General features: G+C 36.1%; 1 protein-coding gene across 23 annotated transcripts in view; it reads left to right on the top strand.

The window, feature by feature from the left end:
• Positions 1-22,285, top strand: part of KCNMA1 (potassium calcium-activated channel subfamily M alpha 1) — a 438,076-nt gene that overhangs the window by 318,063 nt on the left and 97,728 nt on the right. For 21 of the 23 annotated variants that reach the window (XM_088059361.1, XM_088059362.1, XM_088059363.1 and 18 more), the window contains 2 exons: positions 9,299-9,385; positions 14,255-14,331. In XM_088059361.1, coding sequence (XP_087915487.1) covers positions 9,299-9,385; positions 14,255-14,331 — 164 coding nt within the window. Of the gene's footprint in view, positions 1-9,298; positions 9,386-14,254; positions 14,332-15,534; positions 15,688-17,865; positions 17,875-22,285 lie in introns of all 23 variants that reach the window. The other 2 variants (XM_014250204.2, XM_088059373.1) reach the window with 2 other exon arrangements.

Genomic DNA, 22,285 nt, shown 5'->3' on the forward strand with positions numbered 1-22,285 from the left:
AATAACAATTATGATATTACAGGATTGCTTAAAAGCAGATAGTCAAGCCTAAATATAAGTAATATAGTTATAAATGATAAATGCATATTATTTTTCATATAATGTGTAGAGTTTCTAGGCAACTGCTTCTTATTGAGGCCTCTTGAAGATTAATTAAAAAAAACCCCATTATTAGATTTTTTTAACCTTTGTATTTATATATTCGATAACGTTTAAATTATTTCTCAGCTATCGAAGAAATCTCTGAGTTTAAAAATCTCAGTTTAGAGTGTTTCTGACCAGCCACTAAAGTCTGCATTCTCGTAACTCCAGCTCACGATATGAGTTAACCATTCCTTCATCTCTAATTGGTTTCTGGGAATGTTATAACCCATGATTAAAAACAGGGAGCACTTTAATGATTTTTTGTCTCCCTGATGCAAGCCAAATACTATAAGTTAAAAAATGCTCTTAGCTCACTGGGAGAGGTTTTGCTTTTTTGTAGAAAAATGCAAAGGAAACATGGAGAACATGAACCTGAAAATATCCCAATGTTAAATATATAGCAAAAAATAACAGTTTAAAATTCAGACATTCAAATTCCTCGTCTGAAATCCCTTTTAGAGAGATTTCTGCCTTCATTTTTCCCCTGAATTTTTGTTCTACATAACTAAGCAAGAAGGAAAGCCTAACCAGGATTCTTCCCTCCTGCTCCTCTTTTGCACTCCTCTTGTAAAATTTTCTCTTTGTCTATCCATATATTTGTTCTCATTCTCAGCAGAAAAACCTTTAATCCTTGAAGACTTTTAAATAAAGGGTTTTTTTGCTTTTGCTTTGGTGTCAGTTGATTTCTTATCAAAGTGTTTGATTTGCAATTTTTTTCTTGTCGTTTGCAGAAGCCGAAAGCGGTATGCCCTCTTCGTTACCTTTCCTTCCAACCTCAATCCTACCTCCTTCTAACTTCAGGACTAATTCCTTGCCAAGAACACAGGAAGATAACATCTTTGTCTATCTTTCTCTGTATATACACACACATATATACCTATATATATTCATCTATCTATGTGTGTGTGTATATATATATCTGTGTGTATATTTATATATGAGCCCCCAATCTCAAAGAGGAGAGAGAGAACAGCATTTTGTCTCTCCAGTGTTTCTTGTGACTCACGCACTAACTTCTTTGCAGGAAGTACAAAATAAAACAGGATTAGTTTTTTAGGCTTTTTTTCCCCCCTTTGTGGAGTCATTGATGTATCAGATTGTTGCCATTTGGAAAGCAGATTTTATTGTTAATATCTCCTGTCCTCATTTTGACTGTATCATGACGATGTATATTTCGTCTTTACCAGCCCTTGTACTGCCATATTGTTTTCATATTCACACCTTCATTGATGTCCTTCTTTCCCCAGAGTCTTCCTTTAAAACACGTCTTACAATGCAGTAGTTCATGTTCTCTTGCAGTCTCATCTTCCATTAACAACAACCGAATTCCTGATACTTTGCATTTCTGGTCCTGTTTTGAGTCCAGTTACTCATAATACAGTACTCATTAAAGCTATTGTGCTGTTCCAGTGAAAGTGCCATGGATAGTTTGTATTACATGTCACATTCATTTTAACGACATTTATTAACCCATTTATGAAGATGTTACTGAATGTATTTTTTTTCTCAGCTTTGGGGGTTTTTTTGAGATGGCATGTTTTGCATTTTCTTTGGTACACCATGCTGTGAGTCCCTCTCTAGTCTACATTCTATCATGCTGCTACTGGTTTGGATGAAGTAAATAAGGCATGCTCTTCCATATCCTTGTCTCTCCTCACCTCTCTTCCCCTGGCAGCTTTTTTTTTTTTTTTTTTTCCTAATTGCTTATAGCAGTCTGTCTGCCTGTCAGTGATGGTCTTTGGAGACCTGCTCGCATTGTCCAGACATTTCAATTTCCTTCTTCATTGTTCTCTTCAGACTCTATTTTCCATGTCTGTTCTATTGTGGATGTTGTACGTGTTATATGTGTTTAAGTTTTAGTCTTACCTTCCTATAGTTTCTGAGTAGATATGTGATAAGAGAGGTGGCTTCCTGTCAGTTTGGCATTATTGATATGATCCAACTGCAGAGAAGTTACTGCAACACATAGCATCTCCAAGGATCTGCAGCTGTTGCACCTCTACTTTGCTTCTTGCTTTTAAGTATATCTTATCTTGTGGTGAAGGCATGTTAATGCTGGCATGATAAGCAATATGAAGTGTTGTACCAAGTGAAGTTGCTTGCTCCCAGAATAAAGTATGTTGTTCTGCCTCATTGTACTGATAATCACTTCTGGAACCAGAAGGAATAACTTAATTGTTTCCAAGTGTACCGAGTTCACCATCACTGTTGAACTAGTTTGGACTGTGCCCAAATAAAATACCTCATGCACATCCTGTAGACCATGACTTAGTAGGTGCTGTTGTAAAAAAATTTAACTCCTGGGAGCAACCTTTTATATGCTTGTAGTAATTAAGCTTTAATATACTGTAGCATGTAATGTGCACTGTGTCTTTTGCCTTGTATTCTTTTTAGAGTCTTACTAGATTTTGCTGTATAAAGCAATGTGGAGCATTATGAATTAATGTCAGTGATAGAGCCCAGAAAAAAGAAGCAATATTTATGAATTACAATTAGTGTGAAAACTGGTATGTGCACAACTCCACTATGAGATTTGTGCACCTACACTCACACTCCACTTCTAAACACACCCTGAAACAAAAAAATATTATCTCAAATAACTTCTGTAGTTGTATGAATGACATAGTATGTTTTAAAAGGCCATTATGCTAATAGTGGTACTTTTTATCTGGGCATAGCATGAAGCAGTCAAGAATAATAGCTGATTTTGTTTAAAAGTGTGGTAGCTATAGTAAGTAATAATACATAATTTTGTTTTAGGTAATGTATTCATAATAATTAAACAATATTATATCTTCCTGATTACTGGATGATATTGCTACTGTTTGAGTTGCATGGGGAATGGTACAGCACATCTACCACAAGGTTTAAAACAGAATTGTTACAGCTTTTGTCATTTGTTTAGTCAAAATTTTGGTGTTCGTGTTTCATTTAATTCAACAATTGGTCTTTTCTTTTTCTTTAGAATAGGGTGATAGCAGTTACACGGGTAGCCATGCAGCTGAAAACAAACCAAAAAAGAAATAGGGTTACAAAATCAGACAAGTTTTCTTGATGCAGGGATGAACTGTTCAGTTGGTCTCTTTCATCACATCTGACCTTATCAATCAAAATGTTAAACGTCTAATCTCCTGTCAGGTATCCAGACATAGTCCATAATTGCAAGGGAAGAGAGAGACAGCTCTTGAATGCATTAGAATTCAATCCTAAATGAATCCCACCGTTAGTGCTGTCTAAAATGTAAAGTTGAAAGTAAGACCAAACAGGAATGGTACATAACAGAGGCATGGATAAGGAAAATCCTTAAAAGACCTCTCCTGGTCCATGTTTCTATTGATTAACCTTATCTGTGCTTTCAGTTTTTAGTCTTCATGTAGTGCTGTTAAAATGTTGTTACCCTTGCATATTTGCTGTGCTGTACTTGCTGGGCATCTCCACATGCCTTTGTCAGCTCAGTTTAAAGACCTTCACCACACTTGTTCCGTATTAATAAGATCCCTCTTGTTTTTCTCAGAGAAGGCTGATGGTTCTGCACACCTCAGAGCCAGCTGCTGTACTGCTATGTCTAGATTAAGAGGTGGAAGTTCTATCCATTCCCAACTTCAGCAGTAGTGGAAGCCTGCTCAGTTTCAAGCTATGCTAAGCAAATTGTGGAGCCATGCCACTTAGCAAGTGGCCTGCCAATAAATACAAACTGCATAATGATGGTTCAGACTCTGACACTGACTGGTTGTTTTTTCCATGTAGTTCACCTAGAAGATAGCTGAATATTCTAGAAAACTACAGTAAACATTTTCCATCTCCTACTAAAATCTTTTGTATGCTGATAAATTATTAGAAGTAATATTTTAAATATTCTTGTAATATGAAAATATATCAGCTTTCTATAGCTTTGTAATGGGTGTTTTAGACCAAGAAACGTAATTTGAGCGAAATATGTGTGATATTTGAAAGCAGGAGACAAAAATCACCTAGCAGCAGAAATAAGTAAAAAATAAATAGCTGGAGGGAATTAGTCCTACCCCAAAGTGCCAGTTCAGAAATTGTCTTACAGTTCAAGTCTCCAATTAGGCTGTCCATCAAATATCTTTATGTTCAAAAAAACATAGAAGATATACAATTAGTGATGGAAACCTTAGATTACTTTTAGTGCTTTAAAGGAAGATATAATATGGTATGCTTGAGCTAGGTCAGAATATTCATGTCTTATGCAGTCAGTCATCCATGCACTACCAAAAATTGTATTGAGCAGTGTTCATGTTCTGGAATAGTTTCAGGTAGATAAGAATGGATGAACAGATATTTTCATGTATCTGTATTTTATTAAAGGTAGCATGTATACTTAAACCATCAGAAAGATACAATCCAATAAATGTTGATCACAATTAGCACACAGTGAGCAATATGATCAGATGTCTATTCTCCACTGTCATATGAAAAATCTGAAATTTTCATTGAACAATCTGCGTAAAGAAAATCATAAACGTTTGTCTAGAATTTCTGTGGCCTTGTTTCAATCTTTTTTTTTTATTATTTTTTATTTTTTGAAACTGTGCATCTCAAATGTGCACTGATTTCCATTTGTGTTACACCTACTTCTATTTCTGTCAGTCTGGGAACTCATTTTCAGCTGTGTGGATAATATTTATGATTCTTTCATGTGCTTTAAGTGTTCAGTGTCAGATTGGATGGGGCTTTGAACAATCTGTTCTTGTGAAAAGTATCCCTGACCATGACATGAGAGTTGTAATTAGATGATTTTAAAAGGTCTCTTTGAACATAAACCATTCTGTGATTCAGTCTGTGATTCCTAAAAGTCTGACTGAATTCAAGGGTGATTTCCACATTTTCAGTGTGGGACATTTTCACTGCTGTTAGATGCATGATCTCGCATCTACTCACCAAGTGAATCTTTCTTAGCAAATGGGGTAGCTTTTGCAGATAAGTGTAAAACAAAGGTTTCCAGAGTGCATATTCTATTCCACAAGTGATTTCCTAATTGTAATATCATCAAAAAGAAATGGAAGTGAGTTTTCATAAATTTATGGTGGTGAAGTAAATAAAATTCCCACTGAACATATTAAATCATATTTAATTCACATGGTTTTAACTGCCATGTGTCCTAAACAGTTACGTGTGAAGAAGCAAGCAGTCATGTAAGCCCTGCCATGAAAGGTTTTGTCCTGAGGAATGTATTTCTGGAACTGAAATAGTTAAAGAAATTTATGACTAAATGTTCTTGAGTTTGTTATTGCTTGATTACTTTCTGAGGTAACCTAAACTAGAAATGTTATAAAATTACAAAGTTTGATCAAGACCTTACAAGCTTCTAAGTACTTGGCCTTCCTTGCTTGGTTTCATGAGCTGATTTAGGAGATAAAAAAATCAAATTGTGCTTTACGATTAAAAACATGTATTTGGAAAAATCAGTGTCATTTTCAGTAATATTTTTTCTAATGTGTGGCACAGAATGCATACAGATTAGCTATATTTATTGGTATTAAACCTCTTGAGTTTCTGTCCTTTTTTTCTTTTCCTTTGCAGCCTTGGAGATACATTAAAATGAGACATCAGCTGTCTCTTTTAAAACTCCTGTTTATTTTGCCATGTACTTATATTCTTAACTATGGGGATATATATATATGCATTTTTTCATATTAAAAAAACCACATGTGTCTCTGATGGATGCATTTTTCTTGGAATACTCAGAAGACTTTTTTTTTCTCTGTGCTGTTTGTGCCCTATATTCTATTTTAATTCAAAACATTACCCTTGCTGTAAATATTAGAGTGAGTGCTTATCAAAGCATAACTTCAGCTAACGACACTACAGGTGTCATAAGAAATAATTCAGTTGCAGCTTTAATAAGCAGTATAATTAATATATCCATAGAGCTCAGTAGAAATTGCTCATGATTTTGCCCTGGTTATATATCAGTGTGTATATACACCCAAAGCTTTATGAGCCAGTAACAGTGATGGGGCAAATTAATTTTCATTTCCAACAGAAGATTTTGCTGCTGGGCTCATACTACATTACCTGTGACCACTTCTGTATTTTGTGGTTATAAACACATTGTATTTGTGAAAAGAGGTACATGTGAATGAAGTATAAGATCTGACAAAAATAAAGTCTGTACACTGACCCATGTGAATTGATTTAATGTGTCTCAGAAAACCTTGAGATACAAAATCATGCTCACAGTGCTTTGCATCCTAAATTAAGCCAGTTACTTCTAATTTAAGACTATGTTCCATGCATCTCAAAAGAACTGACTTCATTTGCTTATTTCTTCATCAAATTTTAAGTTTCGTTATGAGAAGTGAACATTTCTATATCAAGTGGTTACCTCAGTTTGTGGAGTTTGGGTTGTTGAGGTTTGGGTAGGATTTTGACTCTTTGGTATAGTTTATCTATATCCAAGAAGGAAAAAAAACCAGCCTGGGTCTATGTAAAGAAATGTGTTCATCTGTTTTCACTGAAAAGCTGTAACACTTATGTCACTTAAGAATCAAGTAAGGAAATAAAAAGTATTTTTCAGATAGAGCAGTACCCATTTGTACCTAAAAAAAACAGCCAACCCAAGACCTCACGTATTTTATAAGGAATAGTATAATAAATACATTAGATTAGCCTCTATAGAAGATTTTTTCAGTTTAGCAGTTAAGTTCTCAGTGTAATGGCAGGTTATTACATACTAGCAGGCAGAGAGGAGGAAAGGTGGAGACTAAGATGGCCAGTGCAGCACCCTGCAAGTGCTAGTAAATACTTTCTGGGTTCAAGTGACAAGAGCTTGTGCAGGAAAGCAAAATTTTCCAACCTGTTTTGACCTGAGTAACTGGTTTCATATGAAGAAATTCTTATGTGGTAGTTTGTTTTTTTTTTCCCTCTTCTCCTATTTGATTCCATCTTGATTCTGTAAAATTGCATTTTAAAACTCCATTTCATTGCAACTGCAGCCATTAGGCCCAAATCACTAAGAAATACTAGATATGACACTAGATGATACCAGTTAATGATGGATGATACTAGTTTAGCTGCATAACTTTATTTCATCCCATTTTTCTGTGTGTGTAATACAGATGTTATTTATACCTTCACATTTCATTTTTTGCAAATACTAGTAAAGTGTGCTGTGGAGATGAACCTGCTTTCTATGGTGATACCTTCCAATTCCTGCAGTTCTCCTCTCCTTTTTATTTGTTGCAAAGCTTGAAACTGTGAATGAAGGAAAGGGAAGGATATCTGGGTAGATGCTTTCTTTGAGATTTTATTTCTGTTCCAGCCTCCTACACAGGCTATCTGAGAGAGAAGATAATAATTTAAACCAAACCTTCTCTAGCTGACCTCTTATTAAGTATATTCATTATTTTGGGAGTCAGAGGCTAGGCTTTTTGAAATACTGAGCATTCTCACAGCAAAAGTTCTAGAAAGTGTAGAGTGGAGTTATGCAATGCTAAACACTTAGAAAAAGTTGGGCTGTAGGCATCCCAAATTAATAAGTACTATATGTCTAGTGACTTAATCTCTCCTCTGCAAAATGGGGTAATACTATATCTTCATTCTTCCTGTAAAAGAAATTACGATTTTGTGATTCTTTTGCATGTGGTAGTGACGAACATTGCAGAAAAACACACAAGAAAAATATGATGCTGATTTTAAGGCGTGATAAATTACATGAAGCCGTGCCTGAAGTAATGGCAGTAAAACACCACTGACTGAAGTTTCAGATTGTGGGAAGGAAGGAGTTTGTGGGTATTAAATTAAAACTGTATCATAAGATCTACATAATGGGGCCTGAAATATGACTTCATGACCAACCTTTTACTTCTGAACTCATGAGCACTTTATTTTGTGGCCTGCATATTCTTGTCATAGGGCCTTGCAGGCATGTGGAATAACACAAAACAATGTGCACATTATTAATCTTTCAGATATATTATGTTGTCATACTAATTTATTCCTAATTTGTAGAGAATAAATAACATATTGAATAAGAGATGTACTGAGATTCATTTTGCCTCCTAACAATAGCATGAAAGACTTTGGACCATCAAATTTTAGTAATGTATGTCTGTTCAGCATTGTGCTTTATTTATTTTTGTATATGTGCCTCTTCCCTAAAATCAGTTTTTTCTAGATGGACAAGTGTTTAAATTCCTAGTAGTCTTTATTTACTCTAAATTTCATATGCATACCATTACTACATTTTGACTTAGAAAAGCTAAATAAAATACAAAAAAGAGAAAACTTTTGAAAAGGTATATTAAGTTGTAGAGAGTCAAAAGCCAGGATATATTACACATTATTAAAACTTACTGGAGAATATACTTATATTTATCTCTATCTGTATATTCATATTTAGCTTGGTACTTTGCAGAACACCTTACCTAAAGCCTAAATTATTATGAAAATAAAGAAGATATTTCATAGACATGGAATACCTCACTTGTTGATACCAGTTCCTTTGCAAAGTTAGCTAAGGCTCTTCTGTCATGGTGGTTGGGTTATTTTTGTTCTTTCATGGCTACATAGCAGTGTTTTAAAAATTTTCTATTCATTTTATGTTTTTTCAGCTGTCGTGACTGGTTGTCTTGTACCATTCCCCTTGAGTGTATGTGTGTATTTATTATTTTAAACAATAACATTGTATGTCCAGATAGGGGTCCCATTAACTTTCTATTTCACTAGAAACTGGCAAAAATTTACATCAAAGGGTTTAATTTTGTGATATTTTTTGTTGTTACTGAGTGGTGGTTGATGGTTCTTTCCTTTTCACCATATTGTGGATTTCTCACCACTTTGCATGACAGAGCAAGCAAACAGCAATGCTCAACTTCACACTTCACGTTTCTGAGAGGATTTTATGTAGTCTATATTTAAAGCAAAAAGATAAGAAAACACATGTAAGCACTTAGATGATGTGATTATAGGCAGAGGCATTTTATTGTGTCAAACTAAAGTTTTTGTAAAAAGCATGTGAAACTGTTATTTGATTGGAAATATCAAGGAAGAATGGCTTAAAATTTCCTTGCCGTCTTTCCTAACTAGTGGGTCCTCTATAACAGAATCAAATAAACCTAATTTGGAAGATTCAGTTAAAATTAATATAAACTTATTGTTTTGTTGATTTTGTTCTTGTTTCACTGAGCAGTATATTAATCAATCCTGGAAACCACGTCAAGATTCAAGAAGGTACCTTAGGATTCTTCATTGCAAGTGATGCCAAAGAAGTAAAAAGGTAATTCATACATTTTTACCTTTGAATAGAAACAAATATATTTAATTACATTTTTTTTCTTTACATGTAAATGCTTCACCAAATTTTCATTATTAGCTGTTTAAAAATTCTGAGGGGGAGTTGAGTTGTTACTCTTGAAGCACCCATGTGCATGTAGTTTTTCTAACTACTGTCCTAAATATCAAGGAAATGAAATTTGTAGCAGATATAAAATAAAGAAGCTGGGTTTTTGAGCCCTCCTAGAAAATGTGAAATATTTTCATTTGTTTTCTCTATACTTATTGAATCTAAGAGGAATTACGATGGGAGAGGAGGACAGAGATGACAGTTCTGTTAGTTTTTGGGTTTAGAGGAGTTCTTGTCTACACTGACTTTAGCAAATTCTTGATGTGAGCTACGGAGTTCATTCTGTAACTGCATTAGCAAAATAATATTTATGTTCTTGTCATTTTTCTTTAACGGATCTACAAACTCTATGGCCTCATAATAATAAATCAAACTACAAAAGTGCATTATATCCATTGCAGACAACTTCACAGGCTCAATGTACCTGGCTTTACCAGATTTGGAATGAACGAAAAGGAGTTTCATGATCTTGTGTTGAGAAACAAATATGTGTACTCATGTTTTTAGGATTACAGTATGCTTGGAAGGAACAAAAGAGCGATACGCTAAAATAATTTTTCAAAGAAAAATCAATGTCCCTATGATTAAAAAAAAAAAAAGTAATATTTGCAGCTGAGTGCTTCCTCATAATTTATATCTTTGTTATGAGTCATGCAATCAGGTTTTTACCGATGTTTTCTGTAAGTTTTGTATTTTAGCTAAATCTTATACTTAAAATTATAAAGTATTCAAATTATACCCTTTATTAACTTCCAACCTTTTAGGTTTAAATATAGTGAAATAATACCTAACTATGCATACTTGCCCTGAATACTTAAAGAAAATCAAAGCACCAACACAATGAAATTAGAGAACTTGAATTTTGTTTTCCTTGAAAGGGCTAGGATAGTTTTTGCCTAGGTGAGACATGCAGAGCAGGGAGCTCCTGTCCTGTCACATCTGTAGCAGCATCCCTGGAGCAGGAGCACCCTGCACTGCCTCAGGGACTCTGCTTACAGCATTCAGTTCTTTTCCTCTCTGCTGCTTTTCTCCAGCTGAATATACAGAACTTTCTTCACACTGCTTTACTGAGCTGCTAGTTTTCTTTCATTTATAAGGCATTTTACACTCTCCAATTAACTTTTTCTCAGACTGGAAGTAAAATGGTGTAGTATTTTTAACTGCTAAGGTTAGGGAGAAGTTAACTGTTATTAAGGAGTTTAGACAAATTTTTCACATCATTCATCTGCCATGTTTTATTTGATAGTGAGCACGAAACAAGATTCCCAGTTCTGCCCGGCTTTTGGCAGAAGGCTGTGTTTAGAAATATCCTGCCTCCCTTGCCACATTTCTTAGCTGCTCTGTGCAAAGTAAATGGTTATCAGATGTGTTTCAACTAACAAAGCCAATTATGAAAAGTGTTAATTTCACCCTTTGAGCTATGAATCAGAGTCAGAAATATGTTCTAAAATTGAGGTCTTTTGGAGGGGAAAAATGATTTTTTAATAAAGCATAATTAAACATGTTTTATACCTGAAATGCAAATTAAATTATTCTGGCTTTGTTAATGAAGACATTTCAGCTCCCTTAAGCTAAAGTTATTCATATTTATATATCCCACAGTGAAATATAACATATGATGTTCAATTATTCTTTATGTTAGAATCACTTTTGCATTTTTAGAAGAGCAGTTTCCCATAAGAAGCAATTATACCTACAAACAATTATGCCTAGGTAAATAGCTTCACACAGAATCTTGACTGTTTAAATATAATACAAACTATATGAATTGCTTCTTCGTTACTCTTTATCCATTTACATGTTAGTGCTAGCATCAGAAAACCCCAGTTTTCTAGAATAATTTTATTACAGCAATCACTTCAGGTATTTGTTCTTTACTTTGGACATAGGATTGAAGGTACCTTTTAGGACAATTGTCCTGCACTGTCTGATTTAGAGATCAGAAATAGATCTCTAGAAATTACCAATATCCAGTTCATGTTATGAAGTTTTTGTGAAGGGACTATTTGTGGTAGTTGATTCTCGTTTAATAAAGGGACTTTACAGATGGACTGGAGAGAAATTGTAAATTTTGAGGCAGTTTTCTCCTCCTGGCTTACATCTTGACATCGACTCAAGGTTTGAAAAACATTTTCTTCCCATTTCCGTGGAAATAGTTTATTTTCTTTTTGCTGGAATGTGAATATCTTAAAGACCAGAAAATTTCTGCAGCAAAGTATACATGCTCAGAGAAGACATTTTCCTTTTACATTTTGCATCTTGGAAATACTAAGGCAATTTCACAGCCTGCAGGAATAATCTTCCTGGAAGTTTCCTAGAGAAATAAAGTGTGCTGTGTTTAGGACTTATATATTCCATTGGTAGCATCATGCTATATTGATTTTAGAAATGTTTTAATAGCATCAGTGAGGTCTCTCTGCAATTTAAATCTGAAGCATTGATATGCTTCATCTCTTGTGTGCTAGGCCTGCTATCTTTCTCATGATGGGTCACTTAACCACCAGTATAGTTCTACCTGCAGTGGCCGTGCTGTAGTTAATCTAGAAGAAATAGGAGTAATCATCCTGGCTGCAGGGCCAAAGACTGTGTTTAATTAGAGGCTGTGTATTAATATTGGTTTGGTTTTGGTGTTTTTCATATTTTGGACTGTAGATTGTTTTGTTTCAGTGGCCTCCCAACTGTTGTAGCAATCTAACGATCTTACTGTCAGCAAAATACGTGGGTGGTTGCAAAGTGGGGGCTTTGCCTCTTACTGCCAAATTATATTGAGAAATATGCAATAAGAGGGAGTTGGGAAGATAGGCAGGGAGCTAACCTATCCTGAGTGGGGACAAGGGCCGGGAAAATTCATCAGGTTAAAAAGTATGTTTCATTTGCTATGCCAGCAAGAACTGTAACTGTTGTTCTAGAGTCCAGCTGGATGATCCTCATGAAAAGTGTCATGGCAGCCTTACAGGACATGTTGACTTGGTGGTCATGATTGAATGCTCCTGTGGGCAGTGTGATGCATACTTATTAAATCAGAAATTCTAGAAAATCTTATACAAAATTAAAAGTTTATTTTTTCTCACTTCCTTAATTCTTCTTGTGCTGGCATGGGCAATCCACAGCTTCTCTGTGCAACCTGTTCTAGTGTCTCACCACTGTCATAGACAAGATCTTTTTTCTAATATTGAATCTAAATGTACCCTCCCTCTTTCAATGTAAACCCATTTCCCTTTGTCCTGTTTCTAAAAGCCCTTGTAAATACTCTTGCCCCATCTTACCTTTAAGTTCCCTTCAGGTGCTAGAAGGCCACACTTGTGTCACCCAGAAGCCTCCTCTCTTCCAGGCTGAGCAATCCCAATTCTCTCAGCCCTTCAGTGTAGGAGAAGTGCTCCTTCCTGCAAGATCTCTCTAACCTGTCTAAGAGGGGGTCTCCTCTGGACTCACTCCAACAGGTCCATGTCTTTCCTGTGCTAGGGAGCCCCAACACTGCAGGTGGGGTCTCACCAGAGTGGAGCAGAGGGGCAGAGTTCCCTCCCTTGTCCTGCTGCCCACGGGGCTTTGGATGCAGCCCAGGACACATTTGGCTTTCAGGGCTGTGAGTGCACATTGCTGGCTCGTGTACAGCCTCTCTTCCACCATCACCCCCAAATCCTCCTCAGCAGGGCTGCTCTGGATCTGTTCATCCCCTGGATTGATACTGGGAGCTGCCCTGACCCTGCACTTGGTCTTGTTAAACCACTTGTGTTTCCCAAGGCCCAATTCTTGAGCCTGTCCAGGTCCCTGTGGTTGATATTCTGTGTTTCAGGTGTGGCCAAAGCACCACTCAGCTTGGTGTCATCTGAAAATTTGCTGAGGGTGCACTTGATGCCTCTGTGTCATTAATGAAGGTATTAAATAACACTGGACCCAGTATAGAACCCTGAGGGACACCACTTGTTACTAGTGCCTGGTGGTACTCTGAGCCACTGACCACGACTATCCCACCAATTCCTAATCCACCCATGGAACCCATCACTCCAGTCTGGAGAGAAGGATGTTGTGAGGGACCATGTCAAAGGCTTTACAGGAGTCTGGATAAATGACATCTGTAGCACTTCCTTATCCACCGATGTAGTCACGCCACCACAGAAAGCTGCTGGTTGGGCAGGCAGGATTTGGTGAAGCTGTGCTGGCTGTCTGGAATGACCTGCCTGTCCTCCATGAGCCACAGCACAGCTTCTGGGAGGATGTGTTCCATGATCTTTCCCGGCACAGAGGTGAGGCTGATGGGCTGATAGCTCCCAGGGTCATTGTTTCTGCCCTTACTTGCCCGTACAGTGTTGATCATACAGTAACAATCAAATGTTCAACCTGAAAAACTGGCACAGGATGCTAGACAGTCTTTAAAAAAAATCACCCTGGTATAGCTGATAAGAACAAAAAATTCTTTTTTTGTGACAAAGTTTGTTGGATGCTCTTTTCTCTGAGATGAAAAACAAATGAACTAATACACTGTGGCATAATTATCATACATTCTTCTAATTACTTTTTAAATAAAAGTATATTAAAAGAAATACTAATTTGGAGCCTTATATTTGAAATTGATGGTCTTGCAGTAAATATTTCCTGCTTTAAATGTCCAAACCTTTTCAAAGATTAAAGGAAATTAGCATTGGCGTGTTTCATTAATTGGTCACTGGAACAAGAGGAAATATGGGACTAATTTCATTTATATGGATTAAGAAATGTGTCATTTTTTCCATTCTGTCTCTCCAGGGCATATTTTTACTGCAAGGCCTGTCATGATGACATCACAGATCCAAAAAGGATAAAAAAATGTGGCTGCAAACGGCGTAAGTAATATTTCTATCCCTCCCTTCCTCTCCTTTTCGTGAACTGTTCAGCCCTGAAGAATACCTGCACATGCATTTATGTGTTTTACACAATGGTACAGAAAAGCTAAGAAATACATGCACAGCAACATAGTAAGTGCTATTTGGGTTTCTGAACTCCATGTGTTTTTATTACATTTCACATCACTCACACCTGTGTCTTCATTAAAAAGTAAATTGAAGTCCAAAGCTAACAAAAACTGAAGAATCAAGTCAAGATAGAATCTAACTGGAGGTTTCTGACTTAAGAATTAGCCAACACTAAAGTTTTTCCTCTCATTCATAACATGCAGAAATGCAGTAATTTCAACAGTTTTCTGTAAAGTAAAGAACTTCTGTCTTGATGAACCTGATTCTGCAAAAGAAGAAACTAGGGAATTATATTTTATCATGTAGCTATTTATATAAATTTTGGTTGAAATAAATGAACTGTTTTACTGGAGGAAAGGGTTGTGTGGAATAAATTAAACATTAGTGCCTCCTACATATATCCTTTTAGCTCTAATGCTAATATAAGGTTTAGTTAAGTTCTTAAACTGTTTGGACAGTTTTTCATGGAGAAATAATTGAGTTTTTGAATGGAGATGAGACTTTGCATCTGAATTTCTATAAATATGCAGCAATCAGCATTTTACCCATATATACTTCGAAATGACCCATTTCAGGAACTATCACAACCACACTTTGAACAAAGATGTGTTTGACCCATGCATATTTGTAATACTGAAGCAAAATTATTTAGGAAACAATTTCTCATTGAATATATAAATATTTATGTTTTCCATGGTATTCTGCCATAAAAAGATCATTCAGTTCTAAAGTACTGATTAGGTAAATTGAAAGATCTCAGAAGAATTTGATCATGCCTATTTTACCATTACTTTTAAAATGGAAAAAGCTCTCTTATTTGTAGCTTGAGTCTGTGTTATCAGTGCACTACTACAGAGGATGGAAGAAAGCCTAAGCTGAACATTCTCTGCCTTTTGGAGTACTGAAGTACCATCTGAAGTGGATGAACTCTTGAAGATCATTTTGAAAAGAAAAAAAGTATCACTGGAGGTTTTTTAAAAAACTCCTCTCCTCCAAAACACCAAGAGTGTGGAACAATAGTATGATAGGGAGAAAGCAGCTGGAACTGACAGAAAATGGTATTTATCTTCCCAGTAGCCACAAGGAGAGCAAAGCACATGGAAAGCATGCCTGATGTGGAAGGAATGTATGCATTGCCTAACATATTGGAAAAAAATTGTTCAAGAACAGTTTATCCATGTGAGAATGTGACCTTTGAACTGCTGCCAAAGCCAATGAGTCTGCTGAGTAAGTTCTGGTGAAGCCAGTTACAGATGCCTCAGGGTGCCTGTAACTCTCAAATGAAATCTTTTTTCCAAATTACTCAACAGTTAAAGAGAAATATGTTACCTGCTTCATTTTATCTGGTTCTGTCAGAAAAAAAAACAAAAAACAACAGTAACAAAAAAATTATTTCTATTTTCTTCTCCTTCACATGGTGTATGCTTTTTAAACATGTCATGCTTAAAAAAAGAATAAATCCCAAAGATCTCTGAGTTTAATGTGAGAACTACACTTTTCATTGTCATCTCTTAGAAGATAGGAATCAGGAACTCACATTGTAGAGGTTAAGAGCCCTTTATTATACATTAATGAGAATCAAGGTAACCTTCTCAGTATGTTGAAACCTGGGAGGAAGCAGGGTATGACCCAGCCAACACAGTGGATATTACCAGCAGTAGGGCCATGGAGAGGCAAGAGCAGCAACTTCTGTAAGTAGCAGTCAGAAGGGTTACAAATGGCATGGTCACACATACCAGTCCAGTAAATGAAAGGGTGTTGGGCAGATGAACAAACAAAATGATTGAGTTAGTGAGGCAGAAGAAGGAGGTGGCTGGCAGAGGTGGTGCAGTGAGCACTGAACACTGAGGGAATCCTCTGAGTCAGGTGAAGTATAATGGTCAGTCAGAATGAAATTTAAAATATGATTATAAATTATAAATTACAAATTTCCCTTTTGTCTCCCCTCTCCTTAGTCTGCCCTATCTCCTGCTGTTTTTTAGATGCAAGGGGTCACAGATACCACTACAGCAGGCAGCTTGTAGTAGAGCTGAGAACAGCTTTCAATGAGGAGCATGCTCACCAGTATTAGAAATAAGGCAATTACTTTGCTTTTAAAGAGCTGTCAGCCAGCAGAAAAAAATAAATTAAAAATTTTAATAGTAATTACTGATTTTTGTTTCTCAATTTTTATTGACAATTTTGAAATCCCTTTTACGGAATCTGCTTTTTGGGTTTAGGTTTGTTTTTAAGGTAAGTCTTTAGTGCAGTCTGTTATTCACATAAAATGTTTTAGCTTTCAAATCACTGAGCACTTTTGAAAAAACTTATGTATGTTATCCATCTGTAAACGATGCAAATCATTGGTCTTAAAAATGCAGTTCTAACCAAAATGAAGTATAAATTGAGGAAACTTTTTCCCTATTGCGTTAGGAAACTGTCAGCTGCTCTGTCAACATGTACTATGTCACTATGCCAGTTTGATTTTTGACACATGCATCTGTATAGTTCTCTATGACAAATACATGCTTTAATGAGCAAGTAACATAGTAATTAGAGGCAGCTGAATGTGGAAAATATGTAAGATGAAAGGAAAGGTTGTGTGTAAAGATACTGACACATCCAGGTGAATTAAATTCTGTTGAATTCTGTTGAAATGTGAAAAACTATCTTTACATGGAAAACTTAATTGTGGTGGCTTTAATTAATGCAGCTTCCCATAATGCTTAAAAACCACATTCTTTAATAATGTATTTGAGGTTGCACTTCAATTTAGATACCTTCTGAACATTAGCTTGGGGTATTGTTGGGGTCTAAACGTGAGTCTGACCTACATAGCCATTTGTCCAAACTTGTCAGGCCTAAAATTAATAATTCAGGGCAGATCAGTACATTTCTACAAGGCCAAGGATAATTCACGTAATCCTGCTTTCCTTTTGCAGTTTCTTTGCCATCCCTTTCTTCTTACCCATCCCACTCCCCGAATAACACATAAATGCTGATGGCATATTGTCCAAAGAAATACTTGTGTGGAAGTTTTATTTGCAGATTGTTACTTTTTTTTAATGTTATAAATCTCTTTCCTTATCCATTTAACTGTAGTTTTTGCAGCAAGAGGCCAGATACATGTATATATTTATATAGAACGCAACCACTTTGGGACGAAATCTCTAAACTGGATGACCTATTCCTCCTGTTTCTTTCATTTTGTGCAACGGCTGTGGTCTAATTCTCTATATATTTTTTCCAGTGACAGTGCTTGCTGTGAACGGTGGGGGTTGAACCCCAGAGGGGACAAATCATGTGTACATTGATGTGTTTGACGGAATTTCTTGTAATCGATGACAATTGACAAACTTTTGATTTATTTTTCCTCTTGCTGCCTTGGAACACGGCCCCTACTATATTTTAACTGCACACTGATAGTGATCTATTGTGAGTAAAAATGGGTTCCCTGTAGCCCAGAGTGCGGTCCAACCTGTCTTTCTCTAGCAGAGAGTATTTTTGTTCAGTATTTTGGTTCTTTTCTTTATTTATGTTGCATGTAGCAGTGACGTCATACCCACAAGTTTCTCATCGTTTACACCAATGGAGATTAGGGTGACGTTGAAGAAAATACAGCAGTTTCCCCTTCTTCCACCTATTTGCCCCTTTTTTCCACAAGCTTATTTTTTATCCCTAAATGAAAATGAGATCTTGGCAGTAGCATTTCCTTGAAATTATTGTAGAGATATCTCTTGAAGTTTTAGGGATATTGGTGAGGCTGGGATAATTGCCACCGTAGCACTCTTTGCCTGGTTAAATACAATTCAATTGTCAGGTCCCCGTTTAGTTTTTCTATACTTTGTCCTTTCCACTGCACAGCTGACACAAAGAGTAGCACAGCCAGTCTTTTACTGTCCTTATCTAACTTTTTCCTCACCAATGACAGAAAAAAAAAGGAGTTATGGGGGAAAGCCAGACAAAGTGTGGTTTTTAATGTATAAACCCAGAGATATCTTCCAGGAAACAAGCTGCAGTGATTACTTTCCTGAGCTTGCTGGTTTTGACATTAGTTACATAAGGAGGCAAACACTGATTTTTCAGGACCTTAGCTGTAAAGTTTAACAGTATTATTATATATAGAATATGAGCTTTATGGACCATTTCATGTCAATCCAGGTCATACCACTTAAAAGTGTACAGAATCTATGAAGGCTCTCATCAGCCACTTTGTGTGTACACTCATGGTAAATACAGCATTTGGGACATGGAAAGAATTTGCTGCTTAGAAATACAAATGCTTCAAAGAAATGTACTGGTTGTAGGGCAGTGTTTGGATTATATGGGCTTGTTCTTTCAAAGAGCAAGGGGGATCAAGTATCTCTTAGCTGCAGTGCAGTGTTGCTGTGCCAGATTGAGGCTGTAACTTTACTGCGAAACTGCTGCTTTTCTAAGTAAAGGAGGGCATGAAACTTCAACATTTTAACACATATTCTGAATGTATTGCATGAAAACACTTCAGGTCTTAATCAGAATTGAGATAGTTTTCACCTCTTAGCTCTACACACTGTAGGATCTTGCAAAGAATCAAGGAATAATTTATTCTCTTAATAAAGTCTGGCCTTCTTGAAATCATGGTGGCCTGCATTATGATTATAATTATTTACTATTTATTTTATTGTGGTGCCTGCAAACTACACTAAAGGACTGAGATCCTGTTGTGGAGGAGAATATTCAAAGAGAGAACAGAAATTTCTCCAAACATCTATTTTTAGCCAATAGAATGACACAGCAGAAAGATGAAACAGCAGGAAAAAGCAGATTGTGAAACAGGTCAGCATGATAAGGATCAACAATAAAAGAAATAAAAGAAATAAATTCATTTCTGTGGATGAAATGGTGAATCCTAATGACTTTGAGGCCAAATACTGGAAGTAATCTGGATTTATCTGAAGCAATGTATTTATTTAAAATATGTTCTTATACTGAGACCTTTCTGAACCAAAGCAATTTGTTTAAGTGGTAATAAATAAACAAGTAAGGGAGTTCTTCATGCTGTGAAAGAACTAGAAAAGAAAAGGTCATGTAGTTTTGTTTTGTTTTTTTCCATTTCCCCAATAGCTTAAGTTTGTTTAGAAATGCAGTTTGCTTTGAGAGTACACTGGCTGAGAGTCTTCTGTAAGGTAATGAAGAAAAGGTCATGATCAGATTTGAAAATGAAAGTGAATTGGTCTATAAATGTGCCATTATATCAAAACCTCGAGTCATTCTTATATCTGCTAAAATAGGGCAAGATGTCCACTCAGATCTCCTGCTGTTTTTACAGTTTTGACATAGAACAGCACCATGTGAATTGGAGCAAACAAGTAACCGGTTGTCTTTGACGGCAAAAGATGGCAAGAGAGTGAACAAACTCACTTGCTAGTCTTAAAGTTGTCTTGTAAAAATTAAATAATGGAGAGATAGGTTTGCCTGTTGTGTTAGGGTTAATAAATTCTCACAAACAGTGTAAGGTAGGCTGCTGTATTTTTCAGGAAACTGAAACTGTGCTGGGGGAAGTCCTGTCTGTGTTTCAGTCTCATGATGCTAACCAGCATTGCTGACAGGCGGTCACACCGCTCCGGTCGCCCTTTAATGCTGATGATTTTTCGCTCATAGTTTGGATCATGAGAACTTGATGAATTGAAATAACATTGTGCATTTCAATTCTGAAGTGTTTTGGGACCTTTTTATACCTTTTCATACCTTTTCATACCTTTTCATACCTTTGGGTGGTCAGGAAACCTCCCGTTCCTGCTCTAAGCAGGTGCTACCTGAGAGAGAGCCACTAGATGTCCTCGGAGCTCTACTCTGGCTCCGCTGAGCCCGGGGAAAGCGCCGCAGTGATGGGAGCAGTACCAGGATGGGGTACAGCCTATGGTCTACAAAAAAATCAGGAGAGAAAGAATATTTTGTGCTGCTTTCTCTAAAAAAAAAAAAAAAAAAAAAAAAAGGGGCTGTTCCTTGACATTTTGGGTAGAGAATAATCTGCAGTTTCCTTTGCTTATTTTTGCAGCTGGAAATATTTCCCATTACTGTTAGTGAACTTTAAGTAACACTTCAGATCCAGACAATCTACACATTTTAACTGGACTTTCTGACTTTTTGAGATCAGAAAGCAAGGTATAGTAAGAAGCTTAGACATCTGGGGAACTATTCTTTCTTTTAGAGAATGGAAGGCTACTGCCTTCTGAGAAAAATTGCATCTAAAAGTTTCTAGAAGTATTTATTTACTTGATAAGTAATTTAAAGAAAATTTGCTCTCCTTTTGCTCTTAATGAGTAGTTCATATGTGCCTTGTTTTGTAAATGATTTAAGCAGTCTTAACTTAATGTCCATAAAAACTTTCCCTGATAGCTTTACTGATTAGTTTTACAAATGTTATGTGATTGTCATCATATTAAGTAGAAGGATCTGTTGTTCCTTTTTTTTTTTTCCTATTTATTATACAATTGAAAATAGGGAAGTAGTTTCCTTTATGTCCCAACTACTGTTTTCACCAGTATCAAATTACAATTCTATTCAACATTTATAACACATCTAGGAATAGAAATGAGTTGATTCTTATGCAGGTTCTACAGGTGTCAGATAAATTTAACACACACCCAGAGGCTGTTCTTAAGGTCCCCCTGTCTCTCTGCTGATTCCCATTTTCTGTTAATGTTTATGGAAGTTTTATAGACAATGGTATGTGTGTGGCTGAACCATTTAAAATCATTTCTGTCCTGTCTTTGGTCTTGTCACTAGTCATCCCTACTAATAATATGTGTTTTGTTTTATTTAAAATAAGTATTGTATTTGGTGTGAATGTAACTGACTGTATAAAAGGAATGAAGAGTAACAGCATGTTTTCTTTCCAAAAGTTATTGCTCTGATATGCAGTTGCTTATATACTGGTTAAAACCCTTATGGCAAGTCCTTTCTGCTACTTATGTTTCCAGGTCCAAGCCCGTTTCCTGCATGTTAATGATGTGAAATATTCAAATGATGCATGATCTCCAGAACAACTGACAATAATAGTTAAAAACAGTCCCTGAAGGGCATTGCTTTTGAGAAACGCCATCATGTCCTTCCCCTATTGAAGAGAAGGCCTTAAATTTCCAACTTTATTGGTTTAAGTCGGATGAAAATGATACAAAAAGTTTTCCTTCCCAGACTTCTTTGCCCTTAAGGATGATTTCTTTTTAATTTTCATAAATGTGTCCTATCCTATTATTGACTGTTGACAAGATATGGCCAGAAGTAAATGAAAACAGGGACTGTTAATAACCAATGACATAGCAGTTGAGAATTTCTGAGCAGTGTGTTTTGCTACAGTGTTTGATTAGAAAAAGTCCTTCAAAACAGCTATAATTATAGCAAAATGGGCCTGCATTTTTTACCTCACCTACTGTTAGCATGTCTCACGAATACCCTTTATTTTTCTTCCATTTCCTTAAAAAATAAGAAAGTAGACATACTGGAAAGACCGTCACACTTTTGATAACTTACTTCACTTTTCTTTTGCTGTCCAACTTTTCAACTAAAGAATGTGTTGGGAAGAGTTAGACAGAGGGAAAACATGGGAAAATGCTGTTTTGAATTTTCTGTGTAGTTTGAATGTGTATGCATCAAAAGCTGCAGTGGAAACCTTCTTACTAAAAGCCAAGCTCTGAGGAATGATGTACTATGCAATGAACAAGCCTGATGCTGCATGATGAATTTCTGAACAGCTGTAAGATAACTCTACTAGGATGCTAAAAGAACATGGCATTAGTCATGTGAGCAAAGTTTTAGAGGAATGGAGTCGCTGCTGAAGAGATCACTCATTCATCTCCCTCAATGC

This window comes from Pseudopodoces humilis, chromosome 9 (genome assembly GCF_049639895.1).
Source record: "Pseudopodoces humilis isolate 2021_Gansu_Grassland_sample_001 chromosome 9, ASM4963989v1, whole genome shotgun sequence".
Lineage (NCBI taxonomy): Eukaryota > Metazoa > Chordata > Aves > Passeriformes > Paridae > Pseudopodoces > Pseudopodoces humilis.